The sequence below is a fragment of the Xiphophorus hellerii genome, chromosome 6, assembly GCF_003331165.1.
Source record: "Xiphophorus hellerii strain 12219 chromosome 6, Xiphophorus_hellerii-4.1, whole genome shotgun sequence".
Classification (NCBI taxonomy): Eukaryota; Metazoa; Chordata; class Actinopteri; order Cyprinodontiformes; family Poeciliidae; genus Xiphophorus; species Xiphophorus hellerii.
The window spans coordinates 29,332,721-29,359,355 of NC_045677.1; the positions used below are offsets into that span (position 1 = coordinate 29,332,721).

The 26,635-nt window shown below is 42.4% G+C and overlaps 2 protein-coding genes and 1 gene segment (V, D, J or C); 2 read left to right on the forward strand and 1 right to left on the reverse strand.

The window, feature by feature from the left end:
- Positions 1-232: 232 nt before the first annotated feature.
- Positions 233-10,986, reverse strand: vcpip1 (valosin containing protein (p97)/p47 complex interacting protein 1). The gene is made up of 3 exons (XM_032564394.1): positions 8,139-10,986; positions 5,394-5,480; positions 233-4,419 (listed from the first exon to the last, which is right to left on the reverse strand). The coding sequence occupies exons 1-3, from the start codon at positions 10,792-10,794 to the stop codon at positions 3,683-3,685; spliced, it is 3,480 nt and encodes a 1,159-aa protein (XP_032420285.1). The 5' UTR covers positions 10,795-10,986; the 3' UTR covers positions 233-3,682.
- Positions 10,987-14,951: 3,965 nt separating this feature from the next.
- Positions 14,952-25,856, forward strand: LOC116721929 (uncharacterized). Its single transcript, XM_032565963.1, has 11 exons — positions 14,952-15,162; positions 15,255-15,642; positions 17,238-17,251; positions 17,597-17,695; positions 17,788-17,847; positions 19,703-19,801; positions 19,894-19,953; positions 20,029-20,206; positions 21,425-21,558; positions 24,087-24,401; positions 25,085-25,856. The coding sequence occupies exons 1-11, from the start codon at positions 14,988-14,990 to the stop codon at positions 25,240-25,242; spliced, it is 1,680 nt and encodes a 559-aa protein (XP_032421854.1). The 5' UTR covers positions 14,952-14,987; the 3' UTR covers positions 25,243-25,856.
- Positions 19,583-20,494, forward strand: LOC116721029 (immunoglobulin lambda variable 9-49-like). The segment is given in 2 exon segments: positions 19,583-19,801; positions 19,894-20,494. Coding segments are annotated over 2 exon segments (561 nt in total).
- Positions 25,857-26,635: the final 779 nt, after the last annotated feature.

A 26,635-nucleotide genomic window follows, 5' to 3' on the forward strand; every position in this document is an offset into this window, starting at 1 on the left:
ATTTTTGTTAAATGACTTTATTCTCCATCTTATTGTTTCTTAGTACGGCCCTAACTCTTAGTGGGAATCTGATTTTGCAAAAAATTTAATCTTCAGAAACAGCAAGTTTGATTATTTGACCAGTTCTAGCCTGAATCCTGCAGAGTTGATCAACAGACAACAGAGAGAAATGGAAGTAAAACATGAACAGTCAGAATCAGGAACATCACCAGAAGGACTCGGCTCACAAACGAATGGAGGAAGTGATTTTATTGGTGGAGCTGAGAAGTTTTCATGCAAGCAGCGACATGGAAGCAGAGTGTCGTCAGCGTTTTATTAGCAACCAGACAGAAGATCCAAAAGAACCAACCGAAGGAGAAACGGAGCGGTTTCTGTACAGGTCCAAATATTCTACAATATGTACTATAATACAGCAGGAATATGGAGGAGCCGCGGGTCGGTGACAGCAGGAGGTTCTGATCCGAAGCGTCCTTCCTGCTCGGGTTCAACAACTTCAAAGTGCCGAGTTTTCCTTCACTTCAACCAGGAGCAGAAAACTGAGCCGAGAGGCAGGAAAACTAAAAAATTAAACAATAACACTTTAAAACTGATGATTTCTGAGGAAAGAACCAGAACAGAACCAAAACAAAACCAGAACAGAACCAAAACAAAACCAGAACAGAACCAGTTTCTAGTCAGCAGATGGAGAGAAACCTGATCACTGGCGTCAAACATCAACTTCCCTTGCAGAACAAACTCACATCTTCCAAAATGTTTATCTTTAAAAGACTAACTAAGTGTCAAATGATTGAGCTTTCGTCAAATTAAATAAAAACTAAACAGGTTTTAGTCACAGGAGTCCAGCCGCTTCCGGCTGTCGTCACGGCAACAACCTCCTCATCAAAACGCATGAGCATCAGAAAGCTTCGACTGCAGGAGAGTAAAACAAACTCAGGGTTACTGTGTGAGATGAGTTCAAGAAAATAAAAAGCTTTATAGTTTATCTGAGCAATAAAACCAGAGTGAGAAAAGAGGAAACATAAAAAAACAGGAAACTTCATGTTGATCGTTTCAAACTTCAGCTGCAGAAACAAAAGATTTAAACTGAACTTGAAGCTTTTCATGAGTTTTTATGAGAAAAGTCGCAGCAGAAAAGTGTTTCTGTAGGAACCTGGAGCCCAACCAGAACCTGAGATGTGACATAATCCAGGAGTTCTTCCGGAACCCATCATTTGGACCTTTGGTGTTCTGGTGCTGGAGCAGTGTTCAGGTCCAGCAGGTGGCGCCGTCCTGAAAACCTGAGCCAGGTTCTGGAGGGGAAACGGTTTGTTCTGATCGGTTCCCGTTTGACGCTACAAAATCTGTCAAACGTCAGAAAAACTCTCCAAAAATAAAAAATAAAACAGATTAAACGTTTCCTGTAACCCAACACAACTTCTGAGCTTCCCAATTTTTTTATTTATTTTTTTGTAATTTGATTAAATGTTGGCAAACGACAGAAACACAAATGTAAGGAGCAACTTCAACCTGGTTTTTCTTTGGCTGCTGTTTAAACAGAAGTTCAGGTGAAAGTCGGTCCGGATGGAGGGAAGTTCTGTTCAGGCGACTGCAGCTTTAAGAGCCCGGAAATAATTTTAAAAAAGTTTGACAAGAAGCTTCAAACTCAAAACAATTCAAAAAATAAAAAAACATCCATAAGAGAAATAAATCACATCTTTTTAGGAAATTTGTTCTTTCTTGTTGTCTTTGAATCGCCAGACTTTTTTTTAAATCTAAACTTGATTTATTTGACATATTTACTTAAATATCTTCAAAAAAGAAGAATTGCACTGAGATTTTCTCTCCACAAGGGGGAGCTCTACCTTCACTGCTCTTGTTTCCTTCACGTTGTTTTTTCTGACTTCTGATTTTGGCAACAGGAGCTTCGGCTTCAAACTGCTCTTAAAATCGACTTTATGGAGACAAAAAGGTTAAAATTAGTTTTATGGAGATTTTGAGCTGAAGAAAAACAAACATATTTATCTGTAAAAGTTGCTGCAGAAGCTGACCTCCGGGTCGCTCCGTCAACCCGCTTCAATCTGAATCCTCAAATTAAACTTCTCTAAAATGCCGATCAGAAAACGTTTCTCTCTTTGGCATTTTTACATTCAACAGACGAGTGATGAATTAAAGGAATTACAAACTGCTGAACCCTCCAGAATGATGAAGCCTTTAGAAAGTCAAACTAGCAGGAAGTGGGAGGATGTTGAGGTTGATCTGAGTTTAGACCTGCATGGAGGACGTCATGCGGTTAGTGTGGATGAACACCATTCAATGCTCAATATGGGTGTAAATGTTTGTTGGGTTGGTGGAGGTTACAGGTGGGGTTCTGATGGGCAACTTTTCCCTCCTTAAAGGAGAGACGCATGAAGCTGATCTGTTCTGTTCCTGCATCAAAGCCCAAATCTGTCAACCTACAATAAACGTTCATCAGTTTACTGATCAGAACTCTGTCAGCCAAGTTTTAGAAATATTTACTTCAAAACTGAGATCAAAACTCAACAGAACAAACAAGAAAACACCAGTTCGTGTTGGCGTACTCCTCCGGTTGGCCTGAAGGTTTGACTTTGCAAGTTTCAGTGAGAAAAACCAGGAAGAACGTCAATAAAATACAGAATCTCACCTGGAAAAATCAGAGGTTCACAATCCAATATGGCTTCTGTGCATAAAAAACAACTAAAGTTGTAAGTAGAAACTATTATTATTAATACTTAATGTTTTATTAAGCAAGTGGCACACACTGCTGTACAATATCTACCTGTGAACTCATTCCTTTAGTGTTTACTTAAAGTGACTCACTCAGAATAGCACCACAACCAAAAGCAAATCCAACTGATTTTCCAACTCTGACTGGCTGGGAACAGATTCCTACATGAGAACTGCTGAGAAAATCACAGCTGGACTAAATTCATTCAGGAGAAACGTTTCCTTCAGTCGGTGTTTTCCTTTAATTCGTCACTCGCCTGCGTCTCTAGCAGAGACCTGAAGCTCATGTTGGGTTGAACCCTGTGAACCTCTGCAGGAGCTCCTCCCTGCCTGCAGGTGGCGCAGCTCGACGGCTTCAGGAGTCCAGCATTCGTCAGACAGGCGGTGGGAGCAAAGCAGGTGTTGGTGATGAAGGCAGCAGAGTTGAACAATGGACGCGATAATGCGGGGCGTCTCCTCTGTGGCCAATAAGCACTTCCTGTACAGACAGGAAGTGTCCCGCTCTTTAATCTGACCGGGTTCTTCAGTGCAGGTTTGAAGCAGGAAGAATCGGCGTCTGCAGGAGGGATTCAGAAGGCTGGAGATACAATCCGGTCAGCTTCCAGGCAACTGGGAACACTGGGAGCCGTCGCTGACGAAGAGTCATCAGCTGGAGGGAAAGTTCTCCTGAAGAAGGAAATAAATCCGTTTGCTCTGGATTTACTTCCTGCCTCTGAGGTGAGAGAGTTAGGGAGTAAAGACACAGACAGTGGCGGAGAGACGATGCGCCGCAGACGGACCGTCTCCGTGTCTCAGCTCAGTGACGGTTGCCGCGGCAGCAGCAGTGCGGTCAGTTCGCTCCTCAGTCATGCAGTAAAGACGACGCGACGTAATGAAGACCTAAGCTTTGGGGTCCGGCCTGCGGCGGGGCAGCAGGCGGCGGTCAGGGGGCGGAGGCAGCGCGGCGGCGGCGGCGCCATCAGGAGTGGTCCATGGGTTCGCTGGCGTTGCCCTGCCCAGCGTCCTGGCTCTCCATCTCCTCTGGCTCCTCCGGTTTGCCCCCCGTGGCGGCCGCGGTGCCGGGTTTGGTCCCAGCAGTTCGCTCCTGGCTGGCCCCGCCCGCAGCACCTGCAGCACCCTGCTGCTCCTTCAGGTGGCGCTCCATGGAGGCCTGGATGGAGGACACCATCTCCTGCAGCTTGCGGCGCTGCTGCTCCATCAGACCCGGGTCGGGAGCGCGGCCGTCCCTGCTGGCCACGAAGCCGGGCGCCATGCGGACCAGCTCTCTGGTGGCGTCCTCGGGAATGTCCGACAGGTCCGGCCCTCCTTTGGACACGCTGGCGCTCAGGTCCACGCCGCTGCTGTGCTGCCGCGTGATTGGCCGGTGCTCCGGAGGGGAGGAGCCTCCGGCGCTCCCTAGGGAGTGACCTTTGCCCTGGAAGGCGGTGACGCTCTGCAGCTGCTCCTTCTTGCGGACGACGCCGCCGCTGCCCAGCCGCAGGACGCCGTGGGACGGGCTGCCCTCTCTGCTGCCCCTAGTGGCCGCCTCAGAGCGCAGCTGCAGCACCGCCTCCCTCACCAGCTCCTCCACGTCCGGTCCGACCGGGAAGTGACCCGCGGCGTCCACGCAGAGTTCCAGCCGCTCCTCCGCCGCGTTGTAGACGAAGGTTTTCCCCGTCAGGTGAGGCAGCGTGCAATGCTTCCCGTCCATGAGGCCTGGAGGACACACACCCAGAACCGCTCAGCACACACCCAGAACCGCTCAGCACACACCCAGAACCGCTCAGCACACACAGACTTTAACTTATTTTACTAATCATGAACGTGATTCAATCACACTACTGAAATATACGTCAACTAATCTATTATCGATTAATCTTGAACTTGAGCATAAAGACTCAAAAAAGACCATTTGCTGAAAGAACAATAGAGTCAGAGCAGTAATTAAACCAAAACTGTATAATAATAATAATAATATAATATCTATATCTATATTTAAATCTAGATAAAAGTCACTGATGATGATATTGTGTCCTTGTTCCACTAATATTCACTCTATTAACAGATTAGTACTACCCTCCATCTGCACAATATAAGGCTAATTGATTGTCATCACAGTGACACTCTAGTCAATTTCACCACCACAAAAACCTGATTATATTCACACATCAACATTAATGTAATAAAACCTTAAAATGAAGGTTTGGGTTTTTAATTCTCTTATTTTAAGTGTCTTGGTTTTATTCTGGAGAACTGAAGATCCCTACTGACAGTTTTGGATCTTTTCTTTCATTTCTGTAAAGTTTCTCTCCAGACTCTGATGTTGCTGGTTCCCATGAACGCAGCTGCCAGTAACCTCAGAGCGAACGAGCCGATCTGGTGTGAAACGTTTTTAGTCTCAGGTTAAATTTATCTCTGAATCTGATTATTTTCACCGCAGCAGCTCTCCTCACTTCCAGCTCTGTTGTGTAAATGTGACGAAGCTTTGAAGCTTCAAGCTGGAAATACTCTGGTTTTTAAACATACTGTACTGAATGGAAACGTAATAAAAATAACACAGAAACCCGTATCTTCCCATTAAGACAGCTGCATTCATTTAAAAAAAGAAAACCTACAATCGATGTATTTGCGTCCTGAGGTTCTGAGCATGCTCCTGCTCCTGGCTGCGCTGCCAGAGAAAACAAACTCACCCATGTCTTTCTTGACGATGTTGTAGAAGACGCCGCCCTGCTGGAACAAGTGCGGCAGCTTCTTGGCGTACGACCAAACGTCCTCGCCTGGAAAAGGACACAGTTTTCGGGTTAGAGGCGTCCGGAAATACGCAGAGACCTTGAACACAACACGAGGTTCAAATAGGTCTGTAAATCAGCAGTTCTGGCGGCAGAAAACGTCCGAGTCACAGAAACTGCAGCAAGAAATCTGATTCTGTAAAACTAGATTCACTGCATGGATCCCATAATTCAAATGAATAAATCAATCATAAATCAAATTAATAATTAACTGCATATTCTTTTCCTCTAATTAAAGCAGCTAACAGTCCAGGACGGTTTAAAGCTGCTGCTCTAAATATTATATTAATATTATTATCAGTTCTTTGTTGTTCCAACATGTTAGAATGACGACGAGTTTATGAGATGATTCAGGTCCAAACAGCTGAAGAACGAGTCGAATGTTCTGGGAAAAAAAATCCCACGTTTCCGACCCCCTGATGACATCACAGAGGTTTATTCCACGCAGCCAATCAGAAATGTTTCTGATCCATCTGGACCTGATGGATCAGACCAGCGGTCCACAACCTGCGGCTCCGGGCCACAAGTGGCTCGGTGGTCCTTCCACAGTGACTGACTAAAAACAGGAAAGGAACCAATGGAGGTTTTAGCAGGTTTTCAGTTTATTCCATGGAATAACTGCAGAATTACACTAAAAGTAACAGGAATAATAATCTATTAATAATCTATTTGTCTTGTTATCTAATTTGAATTGTTTTTTTGTATAATTTCTGCAAATAACATTTATCCTCTGCTTTCTGCATTTGTTTTATGTTTTTCTTTATTTCGGAGCTTCAACACAGAAGAATAGAACAAAATTGTGCTTTTTAAAAAAAACAATAAAATAGTAAATATTTGTCATTATTTATGTTGTTTTTAAAGTCATGTGACATGAGTGTCTCAGTTTTAATGAGAACTGAGGGCAGAAATGGCTTTTTAAAAGCTGAAGATAACAGAATCAAACCATTAAATTAGCATAAATATTGAATTTTACAACCATTTTACTGAGACAAAACTAAACACATCTGTCTACATTTTATTTCACATTTAAATACAGAAGCTAATTTTCAAAATAACTGCACACTAAACCAGAGAATTATTTTTTTTGTCTCTAAACCATTTATTCTTTATATTTATTGTCAGCTGGAAAATGGAGGAACTGAAACATGTTTTCAGCTTATAAAACTGTTTGTTGCTGATTATATTTAACTGACTTCAGCTGCTAATATTTATATTTCAGGACATGAGAATCAGTGAAATGATGTTTCTGGTATTTCATTACGGATCTGCATTTTACTGACAGATTTATCTGAAGGTTTTAACCAATCAGAGGAGCAGCTCGGCTTCCAGGACCTTTTTATCTCCTGATATGGATTTGAACTTCATCAGGATGATGTCAGAGGTGAAGCAGATAAAGCTCTGAACATTTTTGCGGATCAGTTGTCCGACAGTCGGCTGTCCGGCTGCAGCTAGAACTGGTAACTTCCTGTCCGCTGGACAGGAAGTGCAGCGTCAGGTCCAGCGGAGAGCTCAGAGACAAATCCTTCCTGAAAATCAGCAGCAGCGCTACGTCATGTTCTGTGTTTATCTGGGAGCAGCGGTGACCTTTGACCCTTTTGGCAGGCGACACAGGGAGGGGACGAGATGCCGGAGTCAGCAGATTGACTGAACACACATCAGTGAATGCAGAGTTTCTGGTAAAGCTCAGGAGCCTGAGAGTTCATTCAGCTGCAGTCTGCTGGAAGCCAACCAATCAGAAGCCAGCATGCGTCTGTGCCGCACAGCTCAACCAATCAGCAAAGCTCTCAGTTTCTCTCGAAATGAAAACAAAACTAAGAAAAACACTGCTGCTGCTCTTCTTAATTATTACATAAACATGACTGAATATTAGGAGAGAGAAAATCGGCCTGAAGACCCAGAATAGACGAAGACTGGGTTTTAACTAGGCCAGAGACTTTAACTTGTTAATTTAGATTCTTTACAATGAATCTTTTTTTAACACATTAAAGAAAAACAGCCTAACACAGTTCATCTTTTTTTATGTTTACATGCAAAAGCTCTGAGCTGGAATCACGACGGCGTTTTTCACCCCGATTAAAAACTGGAAATATTTTGTTGTTGAGCTCATGTCCATTTATTCAATAATTTAGCAGCAAAAAGTGTTTTGAATTGAAAATGTTGCTTATTTTGATGATATACAGTTTGATTAATTACTTGCGGACCTTGAAATGAACTTGTTCCTCCATTAGTTTTAACTAGATAGGATGTAAACATCTAATGTAGAAAAGAACTGGCATAATAAATAAGAATAAATTAGAAAATCCAGTTATTGTGTCCATTTCAATTATTTAAATGATACTTCTTCATGTGACTGCTAACCTAAAGAAACTCGTTACAAATGGGAATGTTTTAAAAAAGTTTAGCGTTTGTGTTTGTGAAGTTATTATTGCAGCAACAGACATTAAGTTCCTAAAAGAGAAATAATAAATAAATACTTCTTGTCACTTTTATCATCATCACAATAGACAAACTTTACACGCTTGCTGCCAGCGCTCGCTATAAAATTAAAATCATGTGAAATACTCTGATCTTGAGTTCTGCCAGGCTGCTTCCAGGATGTGATGTCATAAAGGATGAAGGTTGACCTGCGTGTCGCCATGTTCTTACCCATCAGGGTTGCTAGGAGACAGAGGGAGGACATCTCCAGGTCGATGCTCTCCTGGATCTCCCGGCTGCTCGTCCGGCCGCCCGTCACCGCGTCTTCGCTCTTCGCCGAGTGCAGGGCGGAGTGCGAGCTGGTTGCCCTGGTGATGGGGGCCCCGGGGCCCCTGTCCTCGGGGCCCCTCAGGATCTCCACCGTCACCCTGTCGCCGTGCTGCAGGGCCACCGGCTCGTTCTCCTCGCCGTCCCGGGGCGGCAGCAGCTCTTTGGGGGGGAAGCCGTAGCGGATGCACTGCTGCGGCGGCGGCACATCGAACTGCTTGGCGATGCTCCGGCGCAGCTCCGCGAAGGTGGTGAGGGCCGGCAGGGTGAGCATGGCCTGCCGCCCGTCGCTGGTCGTCACCCGGATCTTCTTCTCCTTGTTGGAGGAGGAAGAGGGGGAGGAGGTCTTGGTGGGGGTGGCGGGAGCTGAGGAGGAGGAGGTTTCCGGGGAGCCGCTGGGGGACGAGGTCCGGCCCTGACCTTTGGGGTCGTGCTTCAGCTTGTCGGAGCGTCTCTTCTGGGAGACGAAGGCCTGCTCGCTGATGCTCTGCTGGAGGCTGCGCTCCGCCCGGCTCATCGTCAGCTCCTCCTTGTGGAGTGTCTTGGCTTTCTGACCCGTCAGAATGATCTTAGTGGGCAGCTGGGGGTCCGGCGGCGGCGGCGGCACCTCCGTCCCGTCGCCGAGGCGATGGGCGTGGGCCCCGTCGATGGACACCGGGTTGTACTCATCCGGGTTCTTCTTGGCCGTGTGGTGCAGGATGGTGTTCACCACCTTCTGCACCAGGATCTCACTGCCAAACTCTCCAGGGAAATGCTTGGTGACCAGCTTCATGGCCACGTCGTACACGTTGCTGTTCAGCGTCGGGTCCGTCTCGTACTGGAACCAGTACACGGTCTCCCGGACCACCCTGCCCCCCCACTCCAGGGTGATGGGGAAGGCTTCGGGCAAGTTGTCGTACTCCTTCCCGTCCCAGTAGTGCTTGAAGCCGCAGCCACACTTCCCCCCCTGTGACCGGCTGTTGGTTCTGTCCCCGTCCAGGTACACCACCGACCCATTCCCGCGGATGTGCCGCACCGACGTCCCGTGGCACCAGGTGCAGGTGTTCAGGGAGCTCAGTTTGTAGTCCGGGACCAGGAAGTCCCTGTGGGGGTCGTAGGAGCACACCACGTTGTTGAGGGGGAAGCTGTAGTTCTTGTCGGGCCGCAGCTGTCCGTGCGTGGACTTGGCCAGGTTGTAGAGCTTCCCGCCCGGTACCAGCCACTCGGACGGGATGTGTAGCTCAGAGAGGGCGCCGCAGATCAGGCAGCGGTGCAGACGGTTCTCCATCACGGACTTCTTGGCAGCCTCCGTCACCTCCTCCGGTTGGACGCCGATCACGCCGGTCCGCCGGTAGACGTACTGGTGAACGTCGGCCACCAGCGACGGGTGGATGCTGTGCTTCTCCATGAACACCTCCTCCATGGCGTTCACCAGCCGCATCAGATACTTATCCTGCAGGCTGCGGTCACCTCCGATCACGCAGCTCCCGTCCGGCTCCAGCTTGATGTACTTCCTGATGAGCTCCTGCGGGACGCCCCAGGCCTTCGGCAGCAGGCGGGGCGGCAGCTTGGGGAGAACCGTGTTCTTGACGCCCACCAAAGGAACGTAGTGGTTCCTGCCGGAGCTGCTCCAGGCGATGCAGATGGGTTTGTTCGGCTTCCCGTCCTTCCCCTTGCACTGCTCCTCTGGGACAAGTCCGGGCAGAAAGGTGGCAGAGTAGTCGCCAGAGCTCCTCATCCCGCTCATGGAGTCCAGCAGGACGATGGGCCGGTGGAGGACGTTGGCCAGCCCGAATATGTGGATGTTACGCAGTCCCAATGGGACGCCTTCGGGGGGGATGAACAGGGGGTCGCACTCATTGATGATGTCCTCCCACTCTGCGGCGTCAATAAAGTCCTGGAACAGGTTTTTGTAGCAATCCAGGTTCTGCTTGAAGTTCTGCTTCAGGTTTTCTCTCAGTGCGTGCCAGAACAGTTCCCTGCCCACCAGGGCTCTGGACACAGCGTGGACCAGGCAGTGTCCATCTCCGTCCACGTGCACCGGGATGAGACACTCTCTGTTGCCATTGGCCTTCTTTATCTCCTCCAGGGTGTCGTGGAGGTAGATCAGGCTCCCGGAGCGGTCTTTGCCGTACCCCATGGTGGTGACATGGTCCGGCTCTATGAGGAAGGCACGGTCCCCCAGCAGGGAGCAGTCAAAGATCTCCCCCTGGTTCATGTCTTTCAGCAGTTTGGCTTTACCGGTCTGCTTGTCCATGCCGTAGCGGGTCAGCACCGGGGACAGCAGCTTGCAGTGGTAGTTGGACAGCCCCATCACCTTCACCAGCTCGGTCCCCTTCTTCGGGGCCCCGGTGACGCCGAGCAGGGCGTTTCTGAGCAGGTTGTGGAGCACCACGTCCGGGTCGGTGACCTCCTCCACGTTCAGCAGGCCGCTCTGCTCGTGCCGCTGGCCGCACTCCGTGCACTCGATGCTGATGGAGCCGTGAGCGGGGAAGAAGAGCCGCGCCTGGCATTTCGGGTCCGGGCAGGTCCCGCACAGAATGCGCTTGTCTTTCTTCTTGGAGCTCTGCAGCAGCGACATTTCGGAAAAAATGAGGTGAAAATGTCTCCAAGCTTCACAGAACCATGATAATAACCCCGCAGAGAGGCTGTCAGGTCAGCTCTGACCGCGCTAACGACTGTTTTCAACCAGAATAACACCAGAACAACACGGAAGCGGCTGGCTTTCTTTTAGCAACTGACCGTTGCTAAACGTCCCTACGTAATGACGCAGAGCCTCTGGGACTTGTAGTACATCTGAATAATAATGAGTTTAAACCATGAATTTGCTCCAAAATACCTACATATATGTTTTATTATTAAAATTATTACACAAAATAATGTAATTGACCATTAATTAACATGAAATTACAATACAGGTTAAAGTGTTAATAAACGATATCTTTAACATTACTACATTTCCCAGAATGCGTAGCAGCATGTCGTCGTTTTGTTGTGTAAGGAAGTGAATTCAGGGAGAGTTCTCAGTTTATCAACAATAATACGATTAATAAAAACATATTTTACTAATGCGACGTATTTTCAGTATTTACAGTAGCGTTTACATGCATTTTGGGAAAGTGTTAAAATGTTACTTTTAAAAACCGGAGATTCCTAATGATCCTAGTCGGTAGTCTGCTGAATTTCATTTAGAAATATGTGAATTTTAATTTTTGCCTGATTATTCACTTTAGACGGGACAAAACACCAGAAAAAAATATCTTAATTTATTTTACTTATATATAAATAATTCGGCGTAAACTGGATCCATAAAAATAAAGTTTATGTGGAGCAAATATTTTAAAAAGCCTACATGACAGCGGTTCTTACGGAATGTTTTTGTAAAACGTTGTTTTTGTAAGAGGTTGTAGTGAGGTTTATTAGATCTGTGAATGCATTCCAGTGCTGAGCCTCAACAATTCAGTTAGGGAGAAAAGAAGAGGATAAAAACGGAAAACATTAAGCTGTACAATGTTGAAGGGTCTGGTAGGATTCAAAGTGTCTATAAAGTTCTCGGTAATCATCTCCTGAACATCAGAGAAATCAATAAAGTGCAAAGGAAACCAGATGCAGCCTGCTGTCTCTGCTGTAATCCTGGAGGTGATTCAGCAGATATGTGAATATCTTCTGTCAAATCTGAAAGTATGAAACTCAATACAGTCATTTAGTTTTCTGACATCCTTTATTCATTTTCAGAAAACATAAGATTTTCTTACGTAATAATGTCAAGCATCAAATAGACTTGTATTCCACTCAACCAAGTAGCCTGAGTTTTAGTTGTTACTCCTGTGAACTGACCACCAGATGGCAGATTTACTCTTTGTACTAGTTGAACTTTAGCTTTCAGCTCCAGACGGTTTATCTGTAATGTTCAAATCGATCTTGTTTCTTCTTTTTTGCAGTGCTATTTTTCATCCTGTGTATTTATTACTGGGGAAAATCAGGTTTGTCCAGAATTTAAAAAAACAAACAAAAAAAAACAAGAAAATATAAATTGAAACAACTTCTCTTTGAAAATTGTTTACATTTCCAGCATAAATAATAAAATTTAATTTGGTCCTGATGCAGACCAGAAATGTGCAGGATTTTATTCAGCTGATTCTGATATCACCACCAGAAGATTTCAATTCTATTGTTTATTTACATATCATTAATACACAATAAATTTCATCTCAATGCGTTTCATAAGAATGCTTCCAACTGGTGGAGGAACATTTACCAGAACTTCTGGAGGTCAGTCGGATACAAACACCAGCAGAAGGTGTCAATAGTAACAAAATAAAGTCTTGTGTGAAATTCTCTGCATCAGAGTATTCAACACCTAAATCACGACACAAACATGTCGGCAGAACAAAAAGCTTTTATTGTGGGAGACGCTTCAAAGCTTCAGGTGAGCAGAACAGAAACGGCTGCTTTCCTTTCAGGGTTGTGATGTTTCACATGTCGCCTGCTTGTTGCTGTTTCATGGCTTAATTAAAAGGATAAAAAGGAATAAAGCTAATAGATATGAAATGATGTATGTGTTAATGCAAACAAAAGGGAAAAAATGAGTTAAAATAACTGCTGTAGTTAAAGGAAAGTGAAGCAGGAACTTATCAAACATCATCCGATTCAGTCCAGAGCAGGGGCTGATGGGAGCTTTGGTTCCTCTGCTAGAAACCACGTGGCCCTGGTCTGATCTCTCAGCTCGTCCTTGTTTGGCCTCAGCTGCATCAGAGCGCCACTTCTCCCCAGGTTCACCAGAGGAAACTCCACTGCACACAATGCTTTTCCTCCCAGCTGCTGCTCTGTGCTGGCTGGGTTCAGGTGAGTGTTTCCAGCCAATCAGGAGCCAACAAAGCCCACCTGGAACAAACACTGTCACACTAACCTTCACCTGTCTGTCTGTGTCTCTACAGCGCTGGCTGCCATGGCAACACCGCTGGTTCAGGACCAGTTATCATTTGTAGCTGTAGCTGGAAGCACCGTCTCTTTAAAGTGCTCAGGAACAGACATGTGTGATAAAAATCAGGTTTACTGGTACCAAACCACAGAGAGCGATCCGCTCAGAGGGATTCTACGCTACGATCTCGGAGATGGAAAAGTTAATAACCTTCTTAAATTTAAAGATCCTCAGAGAAATGATTTCTTAGCTACACCTGAACCAAACGGCTGTAATTTGGTGATCCAGAAAGTTGAAACGGGTCATAGTGGCTCCTATTACTGCGCCTGCTGGAGGCCTGGTTCCCACAGTGAGAAACGATCCGACCAGCCTGAACAAAAACCTGCAGAGGAGCAGACGTTACACAGGAAGTAAACCACAGCCTCACCTTCAGCCGGTACACACCTGGAAAATTATTACCTCAGAAGATTTACAGGGTTTCTGGCTGTTATTTAAAGATTATCAATCTGAATGGAAACATTAAATAAATCTAATCTTGTTCCCAGGTTAGCTTAATGTGTTTTGAAGAACTCAGATGTTGGGAGATAATGAGTCTTAGCCTCTGTTCTCACATCTGCAGCCTAACATCCATTTTACTTCTTCATATTATATATCATCAACTTACACTTAAAATTAACTTTGTACAGTGTAAATATGGGCAGCTGTCAATCATAATTAGCTCACATTCAGGTCACATAATAAAAGCAACGTTATAGAACACAGTAACTAATTAAACATCAACTTATCAGATACATAAATATCTGATTATAAAAGAACAAAGGTAATCCAAAAAACTAAAGGTGCTGATTTCCAGTATTAATTTAATTAGTTCTCTTGTTATTTATGTGATCTTTATGTTTTTTATATTTCACGTTTATGCTTATTAGGCAGAAATGACAAATATGATAAAAAGGAAAGTTCACTTATGAAGCAGTGTGGCGATGCTGAGAGGTTTCAGAAGTCAATATCCTACCTGCCACTGATAACTCTTCATCAATTTGATGAACTCTGTGATGAACTGAAGATCATGTCAGGTTGTTTTCTGCAGCGCTGAACGCTCCATGTGAAACACATGTGAAACAACAAACACATGTATGTCGGATTAATACGCTATGCTAAGCTAATGTATTAGCTTAGCAATAAGCTAATATGCTTATGAGCATATTAGCTTAATATAATTATTAAGCAATAATATAATTACTGCTATTATAATAGCTAGAATAGCAATATTAGCTATTATTGCTATTATTGCTAATAGCAATAAACATGTTATGTACTTTTCATCCAGTGTGTCCTTAGCCTCTCAAATCACTAACTATTGGTTCATTTTTAAAGAAACGCCTAATTACTAATTTTATCTTCAATGCTTCCATTTAAAACATTAATAATTAATATTCATGTCTTTGAAAAGTGATCGTTCCTCCATCTTCTCTCTCCAGTGGATGAATCAATGAAACTACGGGGTCTTGGCTGGTCAATGTGAATTCCCTCTTTTATTTCTTTACATTGTTCAGTTCTAGAGACCTTTTCCTGACAGAGATCTGTCAGGACAGACGGCTGCAAGACGTGGAAGACACGTGGCAAAGGTCAACAGGTGGGACTCAAACGGCCGCATGGAGGACTGAGGTCTCCGTCCACAGGTCACTCGCTTCACCTGCGCCATCACAGCGGCCCACTTTCCTAAAACATACGACTGTTTAAATGTTTCTGGACAAACCTGTCATGATGTCACTGTCTGACAGAAACACCGACAGAACGACGAGCTTTAAACCTGAACCACATGAAACGGCGTGACGCGTCCAGAGCAGGGGCTGATGGGAGCTTTGGTTCCTCTGCTAGAAACCACGTGGCCCTGGTCTGATCTCTCAGCTCGTCCTTGTTTGGCCTCAGCTGCATCAGAGCGCCACTTCTCCCCAGGTTCACCAGAGGAAACTCCACTGCACACAATGCTTTTCCTCCCAGCTGCTGCTCTGTGCTGGCTGGGTTCAGGTGAGTGTTTCCAGCCAATCAGGAGCCAACAAAGCCCACCTGGAACAAACACTGTCACACTAACCTTCACCTGTCTGTCTGTGTCTCTACAGCGCTGGCTGCCATGGCAACACAGCTGGTTCAGGACCAGTTATCACTTGTTGCTAAAGCTGGTCCCACTGTCTCTGTTCCTTTAAAGTGTTCAGGAACAAACGGCTGTGATAAAAATCAGGTTTACTGGTATCAAACCACAGAGAGAGATCCACTCAGAGGGATTCTACGCATCGATCTGATCAATGGAGATGTTAATAAACGTTACAGTCATCCTCAGCGAGATGATTTCACAGCTTCACGTGAAGGAAACGGCTGTATTTTGATAATCAATGGAGTTAAAGAGGAGCATAAAGGCTCCTATTACTGCGCCTGCTGGAGGTCTGGTTCCCACAGTGAGCAACGATCCGAGCTGCCTGAACAAAAACCTGAACAGACGTTACACAGGAAGTAAACCACAGCCTCACCTTCAGCCTTTAAATAACTGGCAATTCATAAGCTGGTTTCCAGCTGTAATAACTGAAGATGTGCATCGACTCTAGATCTATAAATCTAGATCTATAAATCTAGATCGCTCCTCTTTAGGTCCAAACATTATAACTTCAGTTTTGTTTCTGTTCAGCTAAAGCACAGAAACAAAACTGTTTCATTTAAAACACATTAATCTGTTTTAAGTATCTGTTCAGTGCTTGGATGGGGTCAAAGGTCACCTGATGACATCATAATGTAGAACTGGGTATCATCCTCGTCGTTATGGTAGCTAATCTAATTTCTTGTTATGGCCTGAGCCAGTGGGAGAATGTAGATATGGAATAAAATGGTCCTAGGATGGAACCTTGATGAACTCCACATGTGACCTCTGACCTCTTCGATGAGAAGTTTCCTATTGAAACAAAGAAATCCCAGTTCTTTATGTCAGACTGGAACCAGTTGAGTTCTGGACCGGAGAGTCCGACCCAACTCTCCAGTTGGTTCAGTAATATGTCATGATCGACACTGAGGTCCAACAGAACCAGAACCAGCTGTGGTTCTTCCACAGTCTGTGTTTATGTGGATGTCATTGAATACTTTGACTAGGCCAGTCTCAGTGCTGTGGTCACCAAGGAAACTAGACTGAAAGACGTGAAAGTGGTTGGTTATTGTTGGGAATCAACCCGGCATTCTAACATTTTAAACCTAATTATCCATCAACAATTCAGATACATAAATATTTGTCATGTTGAGTTCATGTCTTTTAGCCCAAATACTCAACAGTCATGAGAAAAGAAAATCAGATAAAGTTTATTTTAACAAAGATGAAATGTGAGATTGTGTGGTTCTTGTCCTGTGGATGTGAAGCCGGGTTATCAGAACTCTGAAGACAGAGAGAAGGTGAGTTAATGGCAAATTGAAAAGGTTCAATCTTGGGGAAATGAACTGATCTTACTTGGTGTGATGAGTTTCCGCCAGGGAGGGATTACTGTGGTCTCTTTCAGGGGGTTCTTGAGATGATCCAGGTTCCAGTGTGATCTTGACTGAGTTCTTTGGAGGTAGATGGAAGAGGCTTGCAGTGGAAGTCGGACAGGTAAGTTCTTGTGAGGAGAGGTGAGGAGCGAAACCAGGAACCAGGAACCGTCAACGATTCTTCAGAAGAGGCGGAGAGGAACTCGGGCCATCAGTGGGTAATAATCCACAGTGTCACGAGGGGAAAAGCAGAAACTTGGGCCACACAGAGAGTAAAACACCTGAGAGAGGCAACAGGAGAATATTACTAGAAACAACCTCAAAGAGCCGAGTCAGAGCAGCGCAGAGTACCATAACTGGCAAACACTGAGGCGAAGTGCTGGCAGCTCCTCCTCATATACTCCTAGATGATGAGGTGATTGACCACAGGTGAGCTGAGTCCAGTCAGCAGGCACGACCTCCAGGTAGGCAGAAAATCCCCACTAAGAGCAAAAAGCCCAGTTCCCAACAATATGTGATTATAAAAGCACTAAGTTAGACCTACCAACTATAGAAGGTGATGATTTCTAGTTCTAATGTCACCAATGTCCTGTACTTTGCAGTGTTAAAGTACACTGTAAAAAAATCTGTAAAATTTAGGGCAAGAAACTGTAAAATACCAAAAGTTACAGACTGTAGCATCCAAAGCGTCATGGCTGGTTGAATAGATGGAAGCAGCGGTCTTTTGATGGTCAATGCGGACCAAAGACAGCTGGACCTTCTAATGCTGCTTTTCTAAAAGTGTTAAATGTTTCTGGACAAAACTGTTGACAGAAACACCGACAGAACGACGAGCTTTAAACCCGAACCACATGAAACGGCGTGACGCGTCCAGAGCAGGGGCTGATGGGAGCTTTGGTTCCTCTGCTAGAAACCACGTGGCCCTGGTCTGATCTCTCAGCTCGTCCTTGTTTGGCCTCAGCTGCATCAGAGCGCCACTTCTCCCCAGGTTCACCAGAGGAAACTCCACTGCACACAATGCTTTTCCTCCCAGCTGCTGCTCTGTGCTGGCTGGGTTCAGGTGAGTGTTTCCAGCCAATCAGGAGCCAACAAAGCCCACCTGGAACAAACACTGTTACACTAACCTTCACCTGTCTGTCTGTGTCTCTACAGCGCTGGCTGCCATGGCAACACACCTGGTTCAGAAGGATCTGACTCTGACCAGGAACGCTGGTGAAATCGTCTCCATTGGTTGTTCTGGTTTTGAAATCTGTGACTTCAATTTTATTTACTGGTACCAGAAAAAAACTGAAGCAGAACGCCTTGTACCGATCCTTCGCTTCGATCGAAGTGGTGAAAAACGCACTTCCACCTTTGATCACCCTCAAAGAAACTCGTTTTCAGCGATGAGGAAAGACGGCGGCGTTGAGCTGGTGATCAGCGGCGCTGCAGCGGCGCATTCAGCCACTTATTACTGCGCCTGCCATAAAACCGGATCCCACAGCGCAGAATCAGGCCTGACAGCCGAACAAAAACCCTCTGAGCAGAGCAGATGTTTAACTGAGGCAGAGAGAAAAGAAAACCACAGAAAATCCCAGAACAACTCAGATAAAACTATTCACTGATCTACATATTACAGACTCTCATGGTTTCTCTGAGCTTTAACACATAAATCTGATCTGTTTAATCTGTGAAAATAGAAAACCAGTTTGACCAATTTCAGCAGTTCCAGATAACATGATTAGTGCTTTCAGCAGGAGAACCTCAGATGATGGTTGACTGGAGGCAGCAGAAATGTTTCCTGATCATTTCATCCCTTTGACACCAGGCAGGATTATTTATAGACAACATTTACACACAAGTAGAAAACCTGAAGGAATATACAGCAGATACTTTGATACATTCTGGGATGTTTCTGACCAGCCTGTGGAAAATCTGGGCAGTGTGATCAGTGGAGAAAGAGGAAAAGGTCAGAGGTCAAGATGTTCCAGTGATGTAGTAGACATACTAATACAGTAATCATCATTTTCTAGCCAGTTGGTATAAATATTTAATATAACAAGTTTTAATCAGGGATTGATTATTTGTCTCGTTTAATAATCAAAACACTGGGGCGTGCCGTGGTGGCGGAGGGGTTAGCGCGACCCACATTCAGGCAAAACGTAGCCTCGACTCGGCTGTAGCGGGTTCGACTCCCGGACCCGACGATGTTTACCGCATGTCTTCTCCCCTTTCCTGTCAGCCTACTTTGAAAACAGGGACACTAGAGCCCACAAAAAGACCCCTGAAAAACATTGCAATAAGACTCATTGTTTACAGAAACAATTCAATCTGGGAACCAGATGTTTGGTATTTGGTGGTTGTGTTGCCAAACCTCATGGTGCTTTAGGAGCTGGGAGATCAGAAAAGTTTAAGATGTGAAGACGATTCGTGGAGGAAGAGGATAAAGTGATAAAGTTCAGCTGCTGTGATGTGATAGACTGAATATTTAAGCTCTCTGGCTGCACAGTGAAGCGGTTAGCACCGTTGTCTCAAAGCTAAAGGCTAGCATTCTGCAAGACGTGGAAGACACGTGGCAAAGGTCAACAGGTGGGACTCAAACGGCCGCATGGAGGACTGAGGTCTCCGTCCACAGGTCACTCGCTTCACCTGCGCCATCACAGCGGCCCACTTTCCTAAAACATACGACTGTTTAAATGTTTCTGGACAAACCTGTCATGATGTCACTGTCTGACAGAAACACCGACAAAAACCCACCTGTTTAGAATTGTATTTGAAATGTAATCAATTACAAATTTATTGATGGAACTTGACTTAATGCTTTGTTTTGATTATTGATTCTATATTGCATTGTGTTTCTGTGTTTGTAATGATGTAAAGCACTTTGAAATGTCTTGCTGCTGAAATGTGCTATACAAATAAAATTTGATTGATTGATTGATTGATTGACAGAACGACGAGCTTTAAACCCGAACCACATGAAACGGCGTGACGCGTCCAGAGCAGGGGCTGATGGGAGCTTTGGTTCCTCTGCTAGAAACCACGTGGCCCTGGTCTGATCTCTCAGCTCGTCCTTGTTTGGCCTCAGCTGCATCAGAGCGCCACTTCTCCCCAGGTTCACCAGAGGAAACTCCACTGCACACAATGCTTTTCCTCCCAGCTGCTGCTCTGTGCTGGCTGGGTTCAGGTGAGTGTTTCCAGCCAATCAGGAGCCAACAAAGCCCACCTGGAACAAACACTGTCACACTAACCTTCACCTGTCTGTCTGTGTCTCTACAGCGCTGGCTGCCATGGCAACACCGCTGGTTCAGGACCAGCTATCACTTGTAGCTAAAGAAGGTAGCCTCGTCTCTTTAACGTGTTCAGCTTCAAACGGCTGTGATAAAAATCAGGTTTATTGGTATCAAACCACAGAGAGAGATCCGCTCAGAGTGATTCTACGCATCGACCTGACCAGTGGATTTCCTAATGATCGGTACGGTCATCCTCAGAAAAATGATTTCACGGCTTTCAGTGTAGGAAACATCTGTAGTCTGAAGATCAAAACAGTTAAAGAGGAGCATAAAGGCTCCTATTACTGCGCCTGCTGGAGGTCTGGTTCCCACAGTGAGCAACGATCCGAGCTGCCTGAACAAAAACCTGAACAGACGTTACACAGGAAGTAAACCACAGCCTCACCTTCAGCCTGCACAAAGAGTCATCAACAACATGAAAAGCAATAATCATTCAAAGGTAGAATATTAACTAGTTATACAACAAATTTAAAATATTTCTGCTCAAACAAGTCAACACATGAAATGGTGAAATGTGAGACTCTTGTTATTGATATGATTGTTATGGATTTTATATCTTATGTTTCATTTATTAGGCAGGAATCAGATTTAAAAAAGCATCTAAATAGTAAGAAATTTGACTTCACATTATGAAACTGGTGTCTGTCTCTTTAAGAAACTCCATCAGCAGTACTTCTCCATGATGCCATTTACAACCATCCTTAGGATCGTTGTACTTTGTTTGATAAACAGACTCAGAGCTCCAGCAGCTGCTTGCTGCTGCCGCTAGTCTGATGGAGCCGACTTTAAGATGCTGAGCAGTTTGACAAATCAATATCTTTCATCATTATTTATCGATGATCTCTAAAGGTCCAGGTGAAGACCAGGGAGAGATTTTTATAAAACTTTGGATGTTTTTACTCCATGTTGGTTTTGGTGAATCACCTTCTGAAGCAAAACGTTAAATATTTACAGAACATTTTCTAACAGTCTCATAACTTAAAACATTTTTTAACATGAAGTGAAATAATCTGTCAGTGGAACTAAGACTGTTTCATAAATATTAACAAACTATTTACTTAAAACAAGTTCCCATTTCTTGCTGAAAAGCTGCGTAAACGTCTATGTTAGTTTTGTCTCAGTTAAAGTGTATTAATGTGATAGAAACTAGAACAAAATTACTTGGTAGGATTTTGTGTTTTTGCAGTGAAGGAAATTAAAACCAAACTAATGTTGATGCAAAACAATAAAACTCATTTGGTCTAAAACCATCTTAGAACCGGATACCACGGGTCAGGAGGCCAAGAAACCACAACAATGTGGAAAGTAAGAGAATCTAGAAATGTGTTAAAAAGTGACTTTTGACTGAATCTTTGAAACTTTGTTCTCTATGAGCAGCAACGTTTCTATCTGCTCCAGTTCATGGAAAAGCTTCACATGTGCTAGAAAACATTTTTACCTGTTTTACCTGAGATGGTGAAGTTTGGAGAAAGTCATCCTTGGCCACACCCAGCCCCCCAAACACGCAACCCTTAAAGAAACCGGCTCCTTGCTCACGCTGCAGACGCTGAGGTTTTTGTATCAGAGGGTTTCGCTGTGGAAGGATCAGGAGGATCTAACGAGTCCAACAAGTACCTCATCTTTGGGACAGGAACAAAACTTTATGTAACAGGTAAGAAAAACATTTCATTATTAATCTGCTGTTTAACTGAGATGCAGAAATCCTGAATTTGTGTTTGGAGCTCTGAATGTTTTCAGGTCTGACAGAAATATTTTATGATCTGAATCGAGGTGAAAGTCAGCAGTTAAAACCTGAATCCTCCTTCCTAAAGCAACAGAAACCATTAAAAAAACTAAAAGTTTGATAAAGTTTGTTATTTTCTGGTTTCTGTTCCGTCGCCTGTTTCCTGGAAAAAACACAGAAAAATTCTGAGAACGACGGAAAGTTTTTCTGCTCCGCTCTTCAGTTAACAAGAGTAAAAAAATTTACATTTAATCACAGATGATCTGAAGACGTTTCCACGGTCTAATTTCAACATATTTATGTTGAAATGTTGGATTATATCTCCTTCATAGTTTAGAGTCACATCAACGTTTTTGTGTTTCTAGGAAACGTCTAAATAATCATAACTTCATCTGAATGTCTGGAGTCCAAACATTTTGCATTCGGGGCCAAAAATGCAAAGTTGGACGTTTTAATAAAATTAAAAAAATAAAATGATCTTTTTTATTATTATTTCACCTGCACAAGAAAAAAACACAACATTTAATAAAACAAGCAAAATAGTGTGATTTCTGGAGAAAATGAATCTGTAAATGATGGCAGATTTGAAACCTAATTTTTTTTTAGATTGTTTTTTATTTTGTTGTTGTTTTGTTTGTGGTTTTTCAAAACAAAACAAGATTATTGAAACAACCTGTTTCAATAATAACAGGTTATGCTCCCTGTTGCATTACATCACCAGGCTGAACTGATGATCATATCAAACCTGATCTTTAGTAAAAGTCTTTGGTTCTGTTTAAATTAAATTCAAAGTAAAATCATGTCTGATAGAATATTAATACTTTGTGTTGGGCTTTAAATGTCTTATTTTAAGGTTTTAATCATCTTTTTAAAATTCCTCAGTCAGTGAATTCTGCTCCGAAACATTTTCATTTTCTTAAAATGTGAATCTGCATCAAACCAAATGAATTATTCTGTGACCGAGATCCGACACGAATCAGCCCCAGACGGCCCCGGCGCCGCGCGTTGGACAGCCCCATCCGCACGCTGACAATAAGACTAAAACATTTTATTAGATTCATAAGCATGTATGATGTAAATATATCTACAGTTTTAATTTTCTAAATATTTATAACAGAAACAAATTTTTAAATTTGAAGTTAAAATGAAATTGAAATAAAAGCACAGCAGAAAAGCAGCAGCTGCTTTATAACATACATGTTCAATTTACCGCCAGAATTTTGTAAAGTGTAAAATTACACCTTTCATTACTAAACATATAAACTTTATTCTTATTAAATATATAAAAATATATCTGTAAATTTTGCATCAACTTTAAAACTGAAATTACATCAAATTAAATTTTGTTTTTTCCAAATAGTTTGATATTTTATTCTTGTAAATTTACTGAAGTTTGTTAATGATAAAAAAAACAAAACAAAAAAAACTTAAAATCAATTTTAAGTTTCTATTATTTCTTTGCATAATAAAACAAAGTTCATGTGTGGGAACTTATAAAACTTATTAAATTCATTTTTGTTAATATTTATATCTATATTGCAACACTTTATATTACAGACCAGATTTTTCAAGTTACACATTAATCATATTTTATATATTATATATTATTATATATATTATATTAATTATTCATATTAGTGAAATGGTATGCACACAGGTGTTTTTATATCTTTATTTTGTCTTTATTCTCACTGAAATATTTAAACTGAAACAAGATTATGGACATGCTGAAATTAAAATTAACATTAAAATTAATTCAACGAAATATAAAACAAACTATTAATTCTGAAATTGAAAATATATACTTTTAAAAACTTGTAAAAATATTTATAGTGATTTAAAATATATTTTTCATATCTATGTTGGAATATAGATGTAGAAAATATTTCATTAATATTAATTATTTATTCTGTTTGTAGAAGTTTTCTAGTTCTGGTTAAGAAAAAAATAATTTGTCGCTTAATGATTAAAATCTCTAACATATATTCTGCCACACAACAATAAAACCTTTTTTATCACATTAATAATAATAATCATATATGATTATAATAATAATAATGATAATAATAATAATAATGATAATAACTATTATGATTAGAATGCAAAGTATTCATGGATGAAAAGAATCTTATATTGTTGCTGTTGGATGTTATATGAAGTCTTTTTTACATAAATATATATTTTTAAGGATTTTAGTGACAGATAATTAAAAATCATGAGTTTTGTTGATTATTGATTATTGATTATTGATCGGTTCTGTTGAACCGTTTGTGGTTTTTCATCACATCTTATAAACTCTGGACTGGAAAATCCTTCAAGAATTTAATTACTTGAAATTTACTTTAAATTTCTTGTTTTGTTTCTTTCCAACTTTTTTTCAGTTAAATTCCTTCCTTTGTTTTGGTGACGAATGTTCATATTTTTATTGAAATGTTTTTTCTCCTGTGAACCTTCAGAGGTCAGAAAGCAGGAACCTGAGGTGAGCCTGTACTCCGCGGCTCCGGACCGGAAGGAGCCGCGGCCGGACCGGAAGGAGCCGCTGCTATGCGTCGCTTCAGGAATGTTTCCGCCTGTGGTCCGGTTCACCTGGAAAAGGAAGAAGGAGGACGGGAAGGAGGAGGTTCTTCCTGCTGGAGCGGAGCAGCTGGAGCTCAGCGAGTCGGGTCGGTTCTCCTCCATCAGGATGGTGGATCCGGATCCTCAGCACATCTACGAGTACCGCTGCTCCGTCCAACATGAAGGGGGCGCTAAAGAGTCTCCCTCAAAAACAGGTAAAGCGGCTCAGAGATCCGGCTGGATTCAGCTGTAAGTTACTGAAGAGGCAGAAACCCAGAAAATTTACTCCACCTACAGTAGAAAGTATCTGTCCAAGTATTTACCAAGTATTTGGTAAAAAGTACTGAGGAACTGATTATCAAACATTTAATATTTAATAATTACATCATCAGATGGACCAAATCATAACGTTAAATTGAATTTTTGGTATTTTAAGGATGAAAATGGATGAAAATGGCAATTATTCATATACGTAACAAAAAATAACAAAATTAGGCAAAATATTTTTTCCTAAATTAGTTTATTTAAAATAATTAATAATACATTTTTAAAAACTTATGAAACTTTAACAAAAGCTGCAGGCGTGTGTCGGTGAATTTCTGGTTAAAACATGTTTATTTTCATCCAGATGGCAGAAAATCCAGAAATTTTACTCCAGTAAAAGAAATACTGGATAATAAAATGACTCAAGTAAAAGCAAAAAGTGCAGCTTGGTTAAAATACTTTTGTTTGTTTCAAAGAGTTACTCAGGTAAACGTAACAGAGCGGCTCTGGTTCCTTCAGCAGCTGATGTTCTAATGTTCTAATGTTCTGATGTTCTATTGTTCTAATGTTCTGATGTTCTATTGTTCTAATGTTCTGATGTTCTAATGTTCTAATGTTCTGATGTTCCTCTCAGTTCTCCCCCGCCCGCCCGGCCCTCCGCCCCCCACCAGGTCTCTGGGCTTCAGCCAGCAGCTCGTCTTCCTCATTTACTCGCTGCTCATCGCCAAGAATCTGCTCTACTTCTGCAGCCTCTTCCTGATCAGCGTCTGTGGAACCAGCAGAGCTGAATGATGGTTCCCAGTTTGTCCTGGAAACCAGCAGAGCTGATTGATGGTTCCCAGTTTGTCCTGGAAACCAGCAGAGCTGAATGATGGTTCCCAGTTTGTCCTGGAAACCAGCAGAGCTGAGTGATGGTTCCCAGTTTGTCCTGGAAACCAGCAGAGCTGATTGATGGTTCCCAGTTTGTCCTGGAAACCAGCAGAGCTGAATGATGGTTCCCAGTTTGTCCTGGAAGCTTCCAGACATGAATGTAAAACTTTCTGTTCAAACTGGATCATAAACGTGAAAACGCTTCTACATGCTGCATTTCTATACGGTTCATCCAACAGGAGATAAAAACGTCATTAATCGTTTTAGGAATGTGAAAATATTTTTTTATCTTTTGAATGAAAAATTGCATAAATCTGCTTTGTTTACATTTAATGTTTTTATTGCAAATAATTTCTTTCATTTTATTCTTTACTCAGTTTATGAATGTTTTTTTTTCTGCCAGCTGAAAATCTTTTAACTCAACCTGAATTAAATCTGAATATTTTCTCTTTATTAGTCTGAATGTAAAGTGATTTTCTGTATCCCATAAATCTGGTGAAATAAAATGTAATTAATAAAGAATTTGTTTCAACTTATTCTGTTTCATTTCACTGAGATTTTTATTGTAATTTATGATTGTTGTAGTTTAATATGAAGATGTTGGGCATTATCCAAATTAATAAATAAAACAAGAATAAAAAGTGTTATTAAATATAATCATAAAATGTTTAACATGTACAGATAAACAAAACAGATTGATGTAAATTTGTGATAATAAGTAATAATAATAATAAGACAGTCTGAATAAATGCAATCATAATTTATTGCTATAATTTAATATTTTAAATTCATTTATTATCCTCTATTTTAAATTAAAAACAATCAAATTTACTTTTGAATCTAAATAATAAATAATAAACTCTGATCTTTAATTGCTGAGCAGCTGAAGATTCACAAATGATTCTGTGAAAAAGAAAATACAGAAAAATGCTTTGAATTTGGAGACAAGAATTCAAAAACAATAAACAGAATAAAATATAAAGATACAGATTTTTACAGATGAATGCAGCTGAGCAGGACGAGGTTTGGACAGTTGGATCAGATCAGCGATAATCTCCTGCTGGGTTTGATTGTCATCAGCTGCTGTGGTCCTGCAGCTGTGTGGGTTTGTGCTCTGCAGCCTCCACACCGTTAGCTGTGGCTTCTCACCTTAATAACACAATGACAGTTACAAGCATCGACTGAAACAATCGTTCAGGAAGCACCTGTTTCTTCATCTGAGAGAGAAACAGCTCAGAGCTGAACTCACAGCTCAGCAATCAGCTCTGATCACAGTGAATCACATCAGTCTGTTCAATGGCTCAAATACATTCTA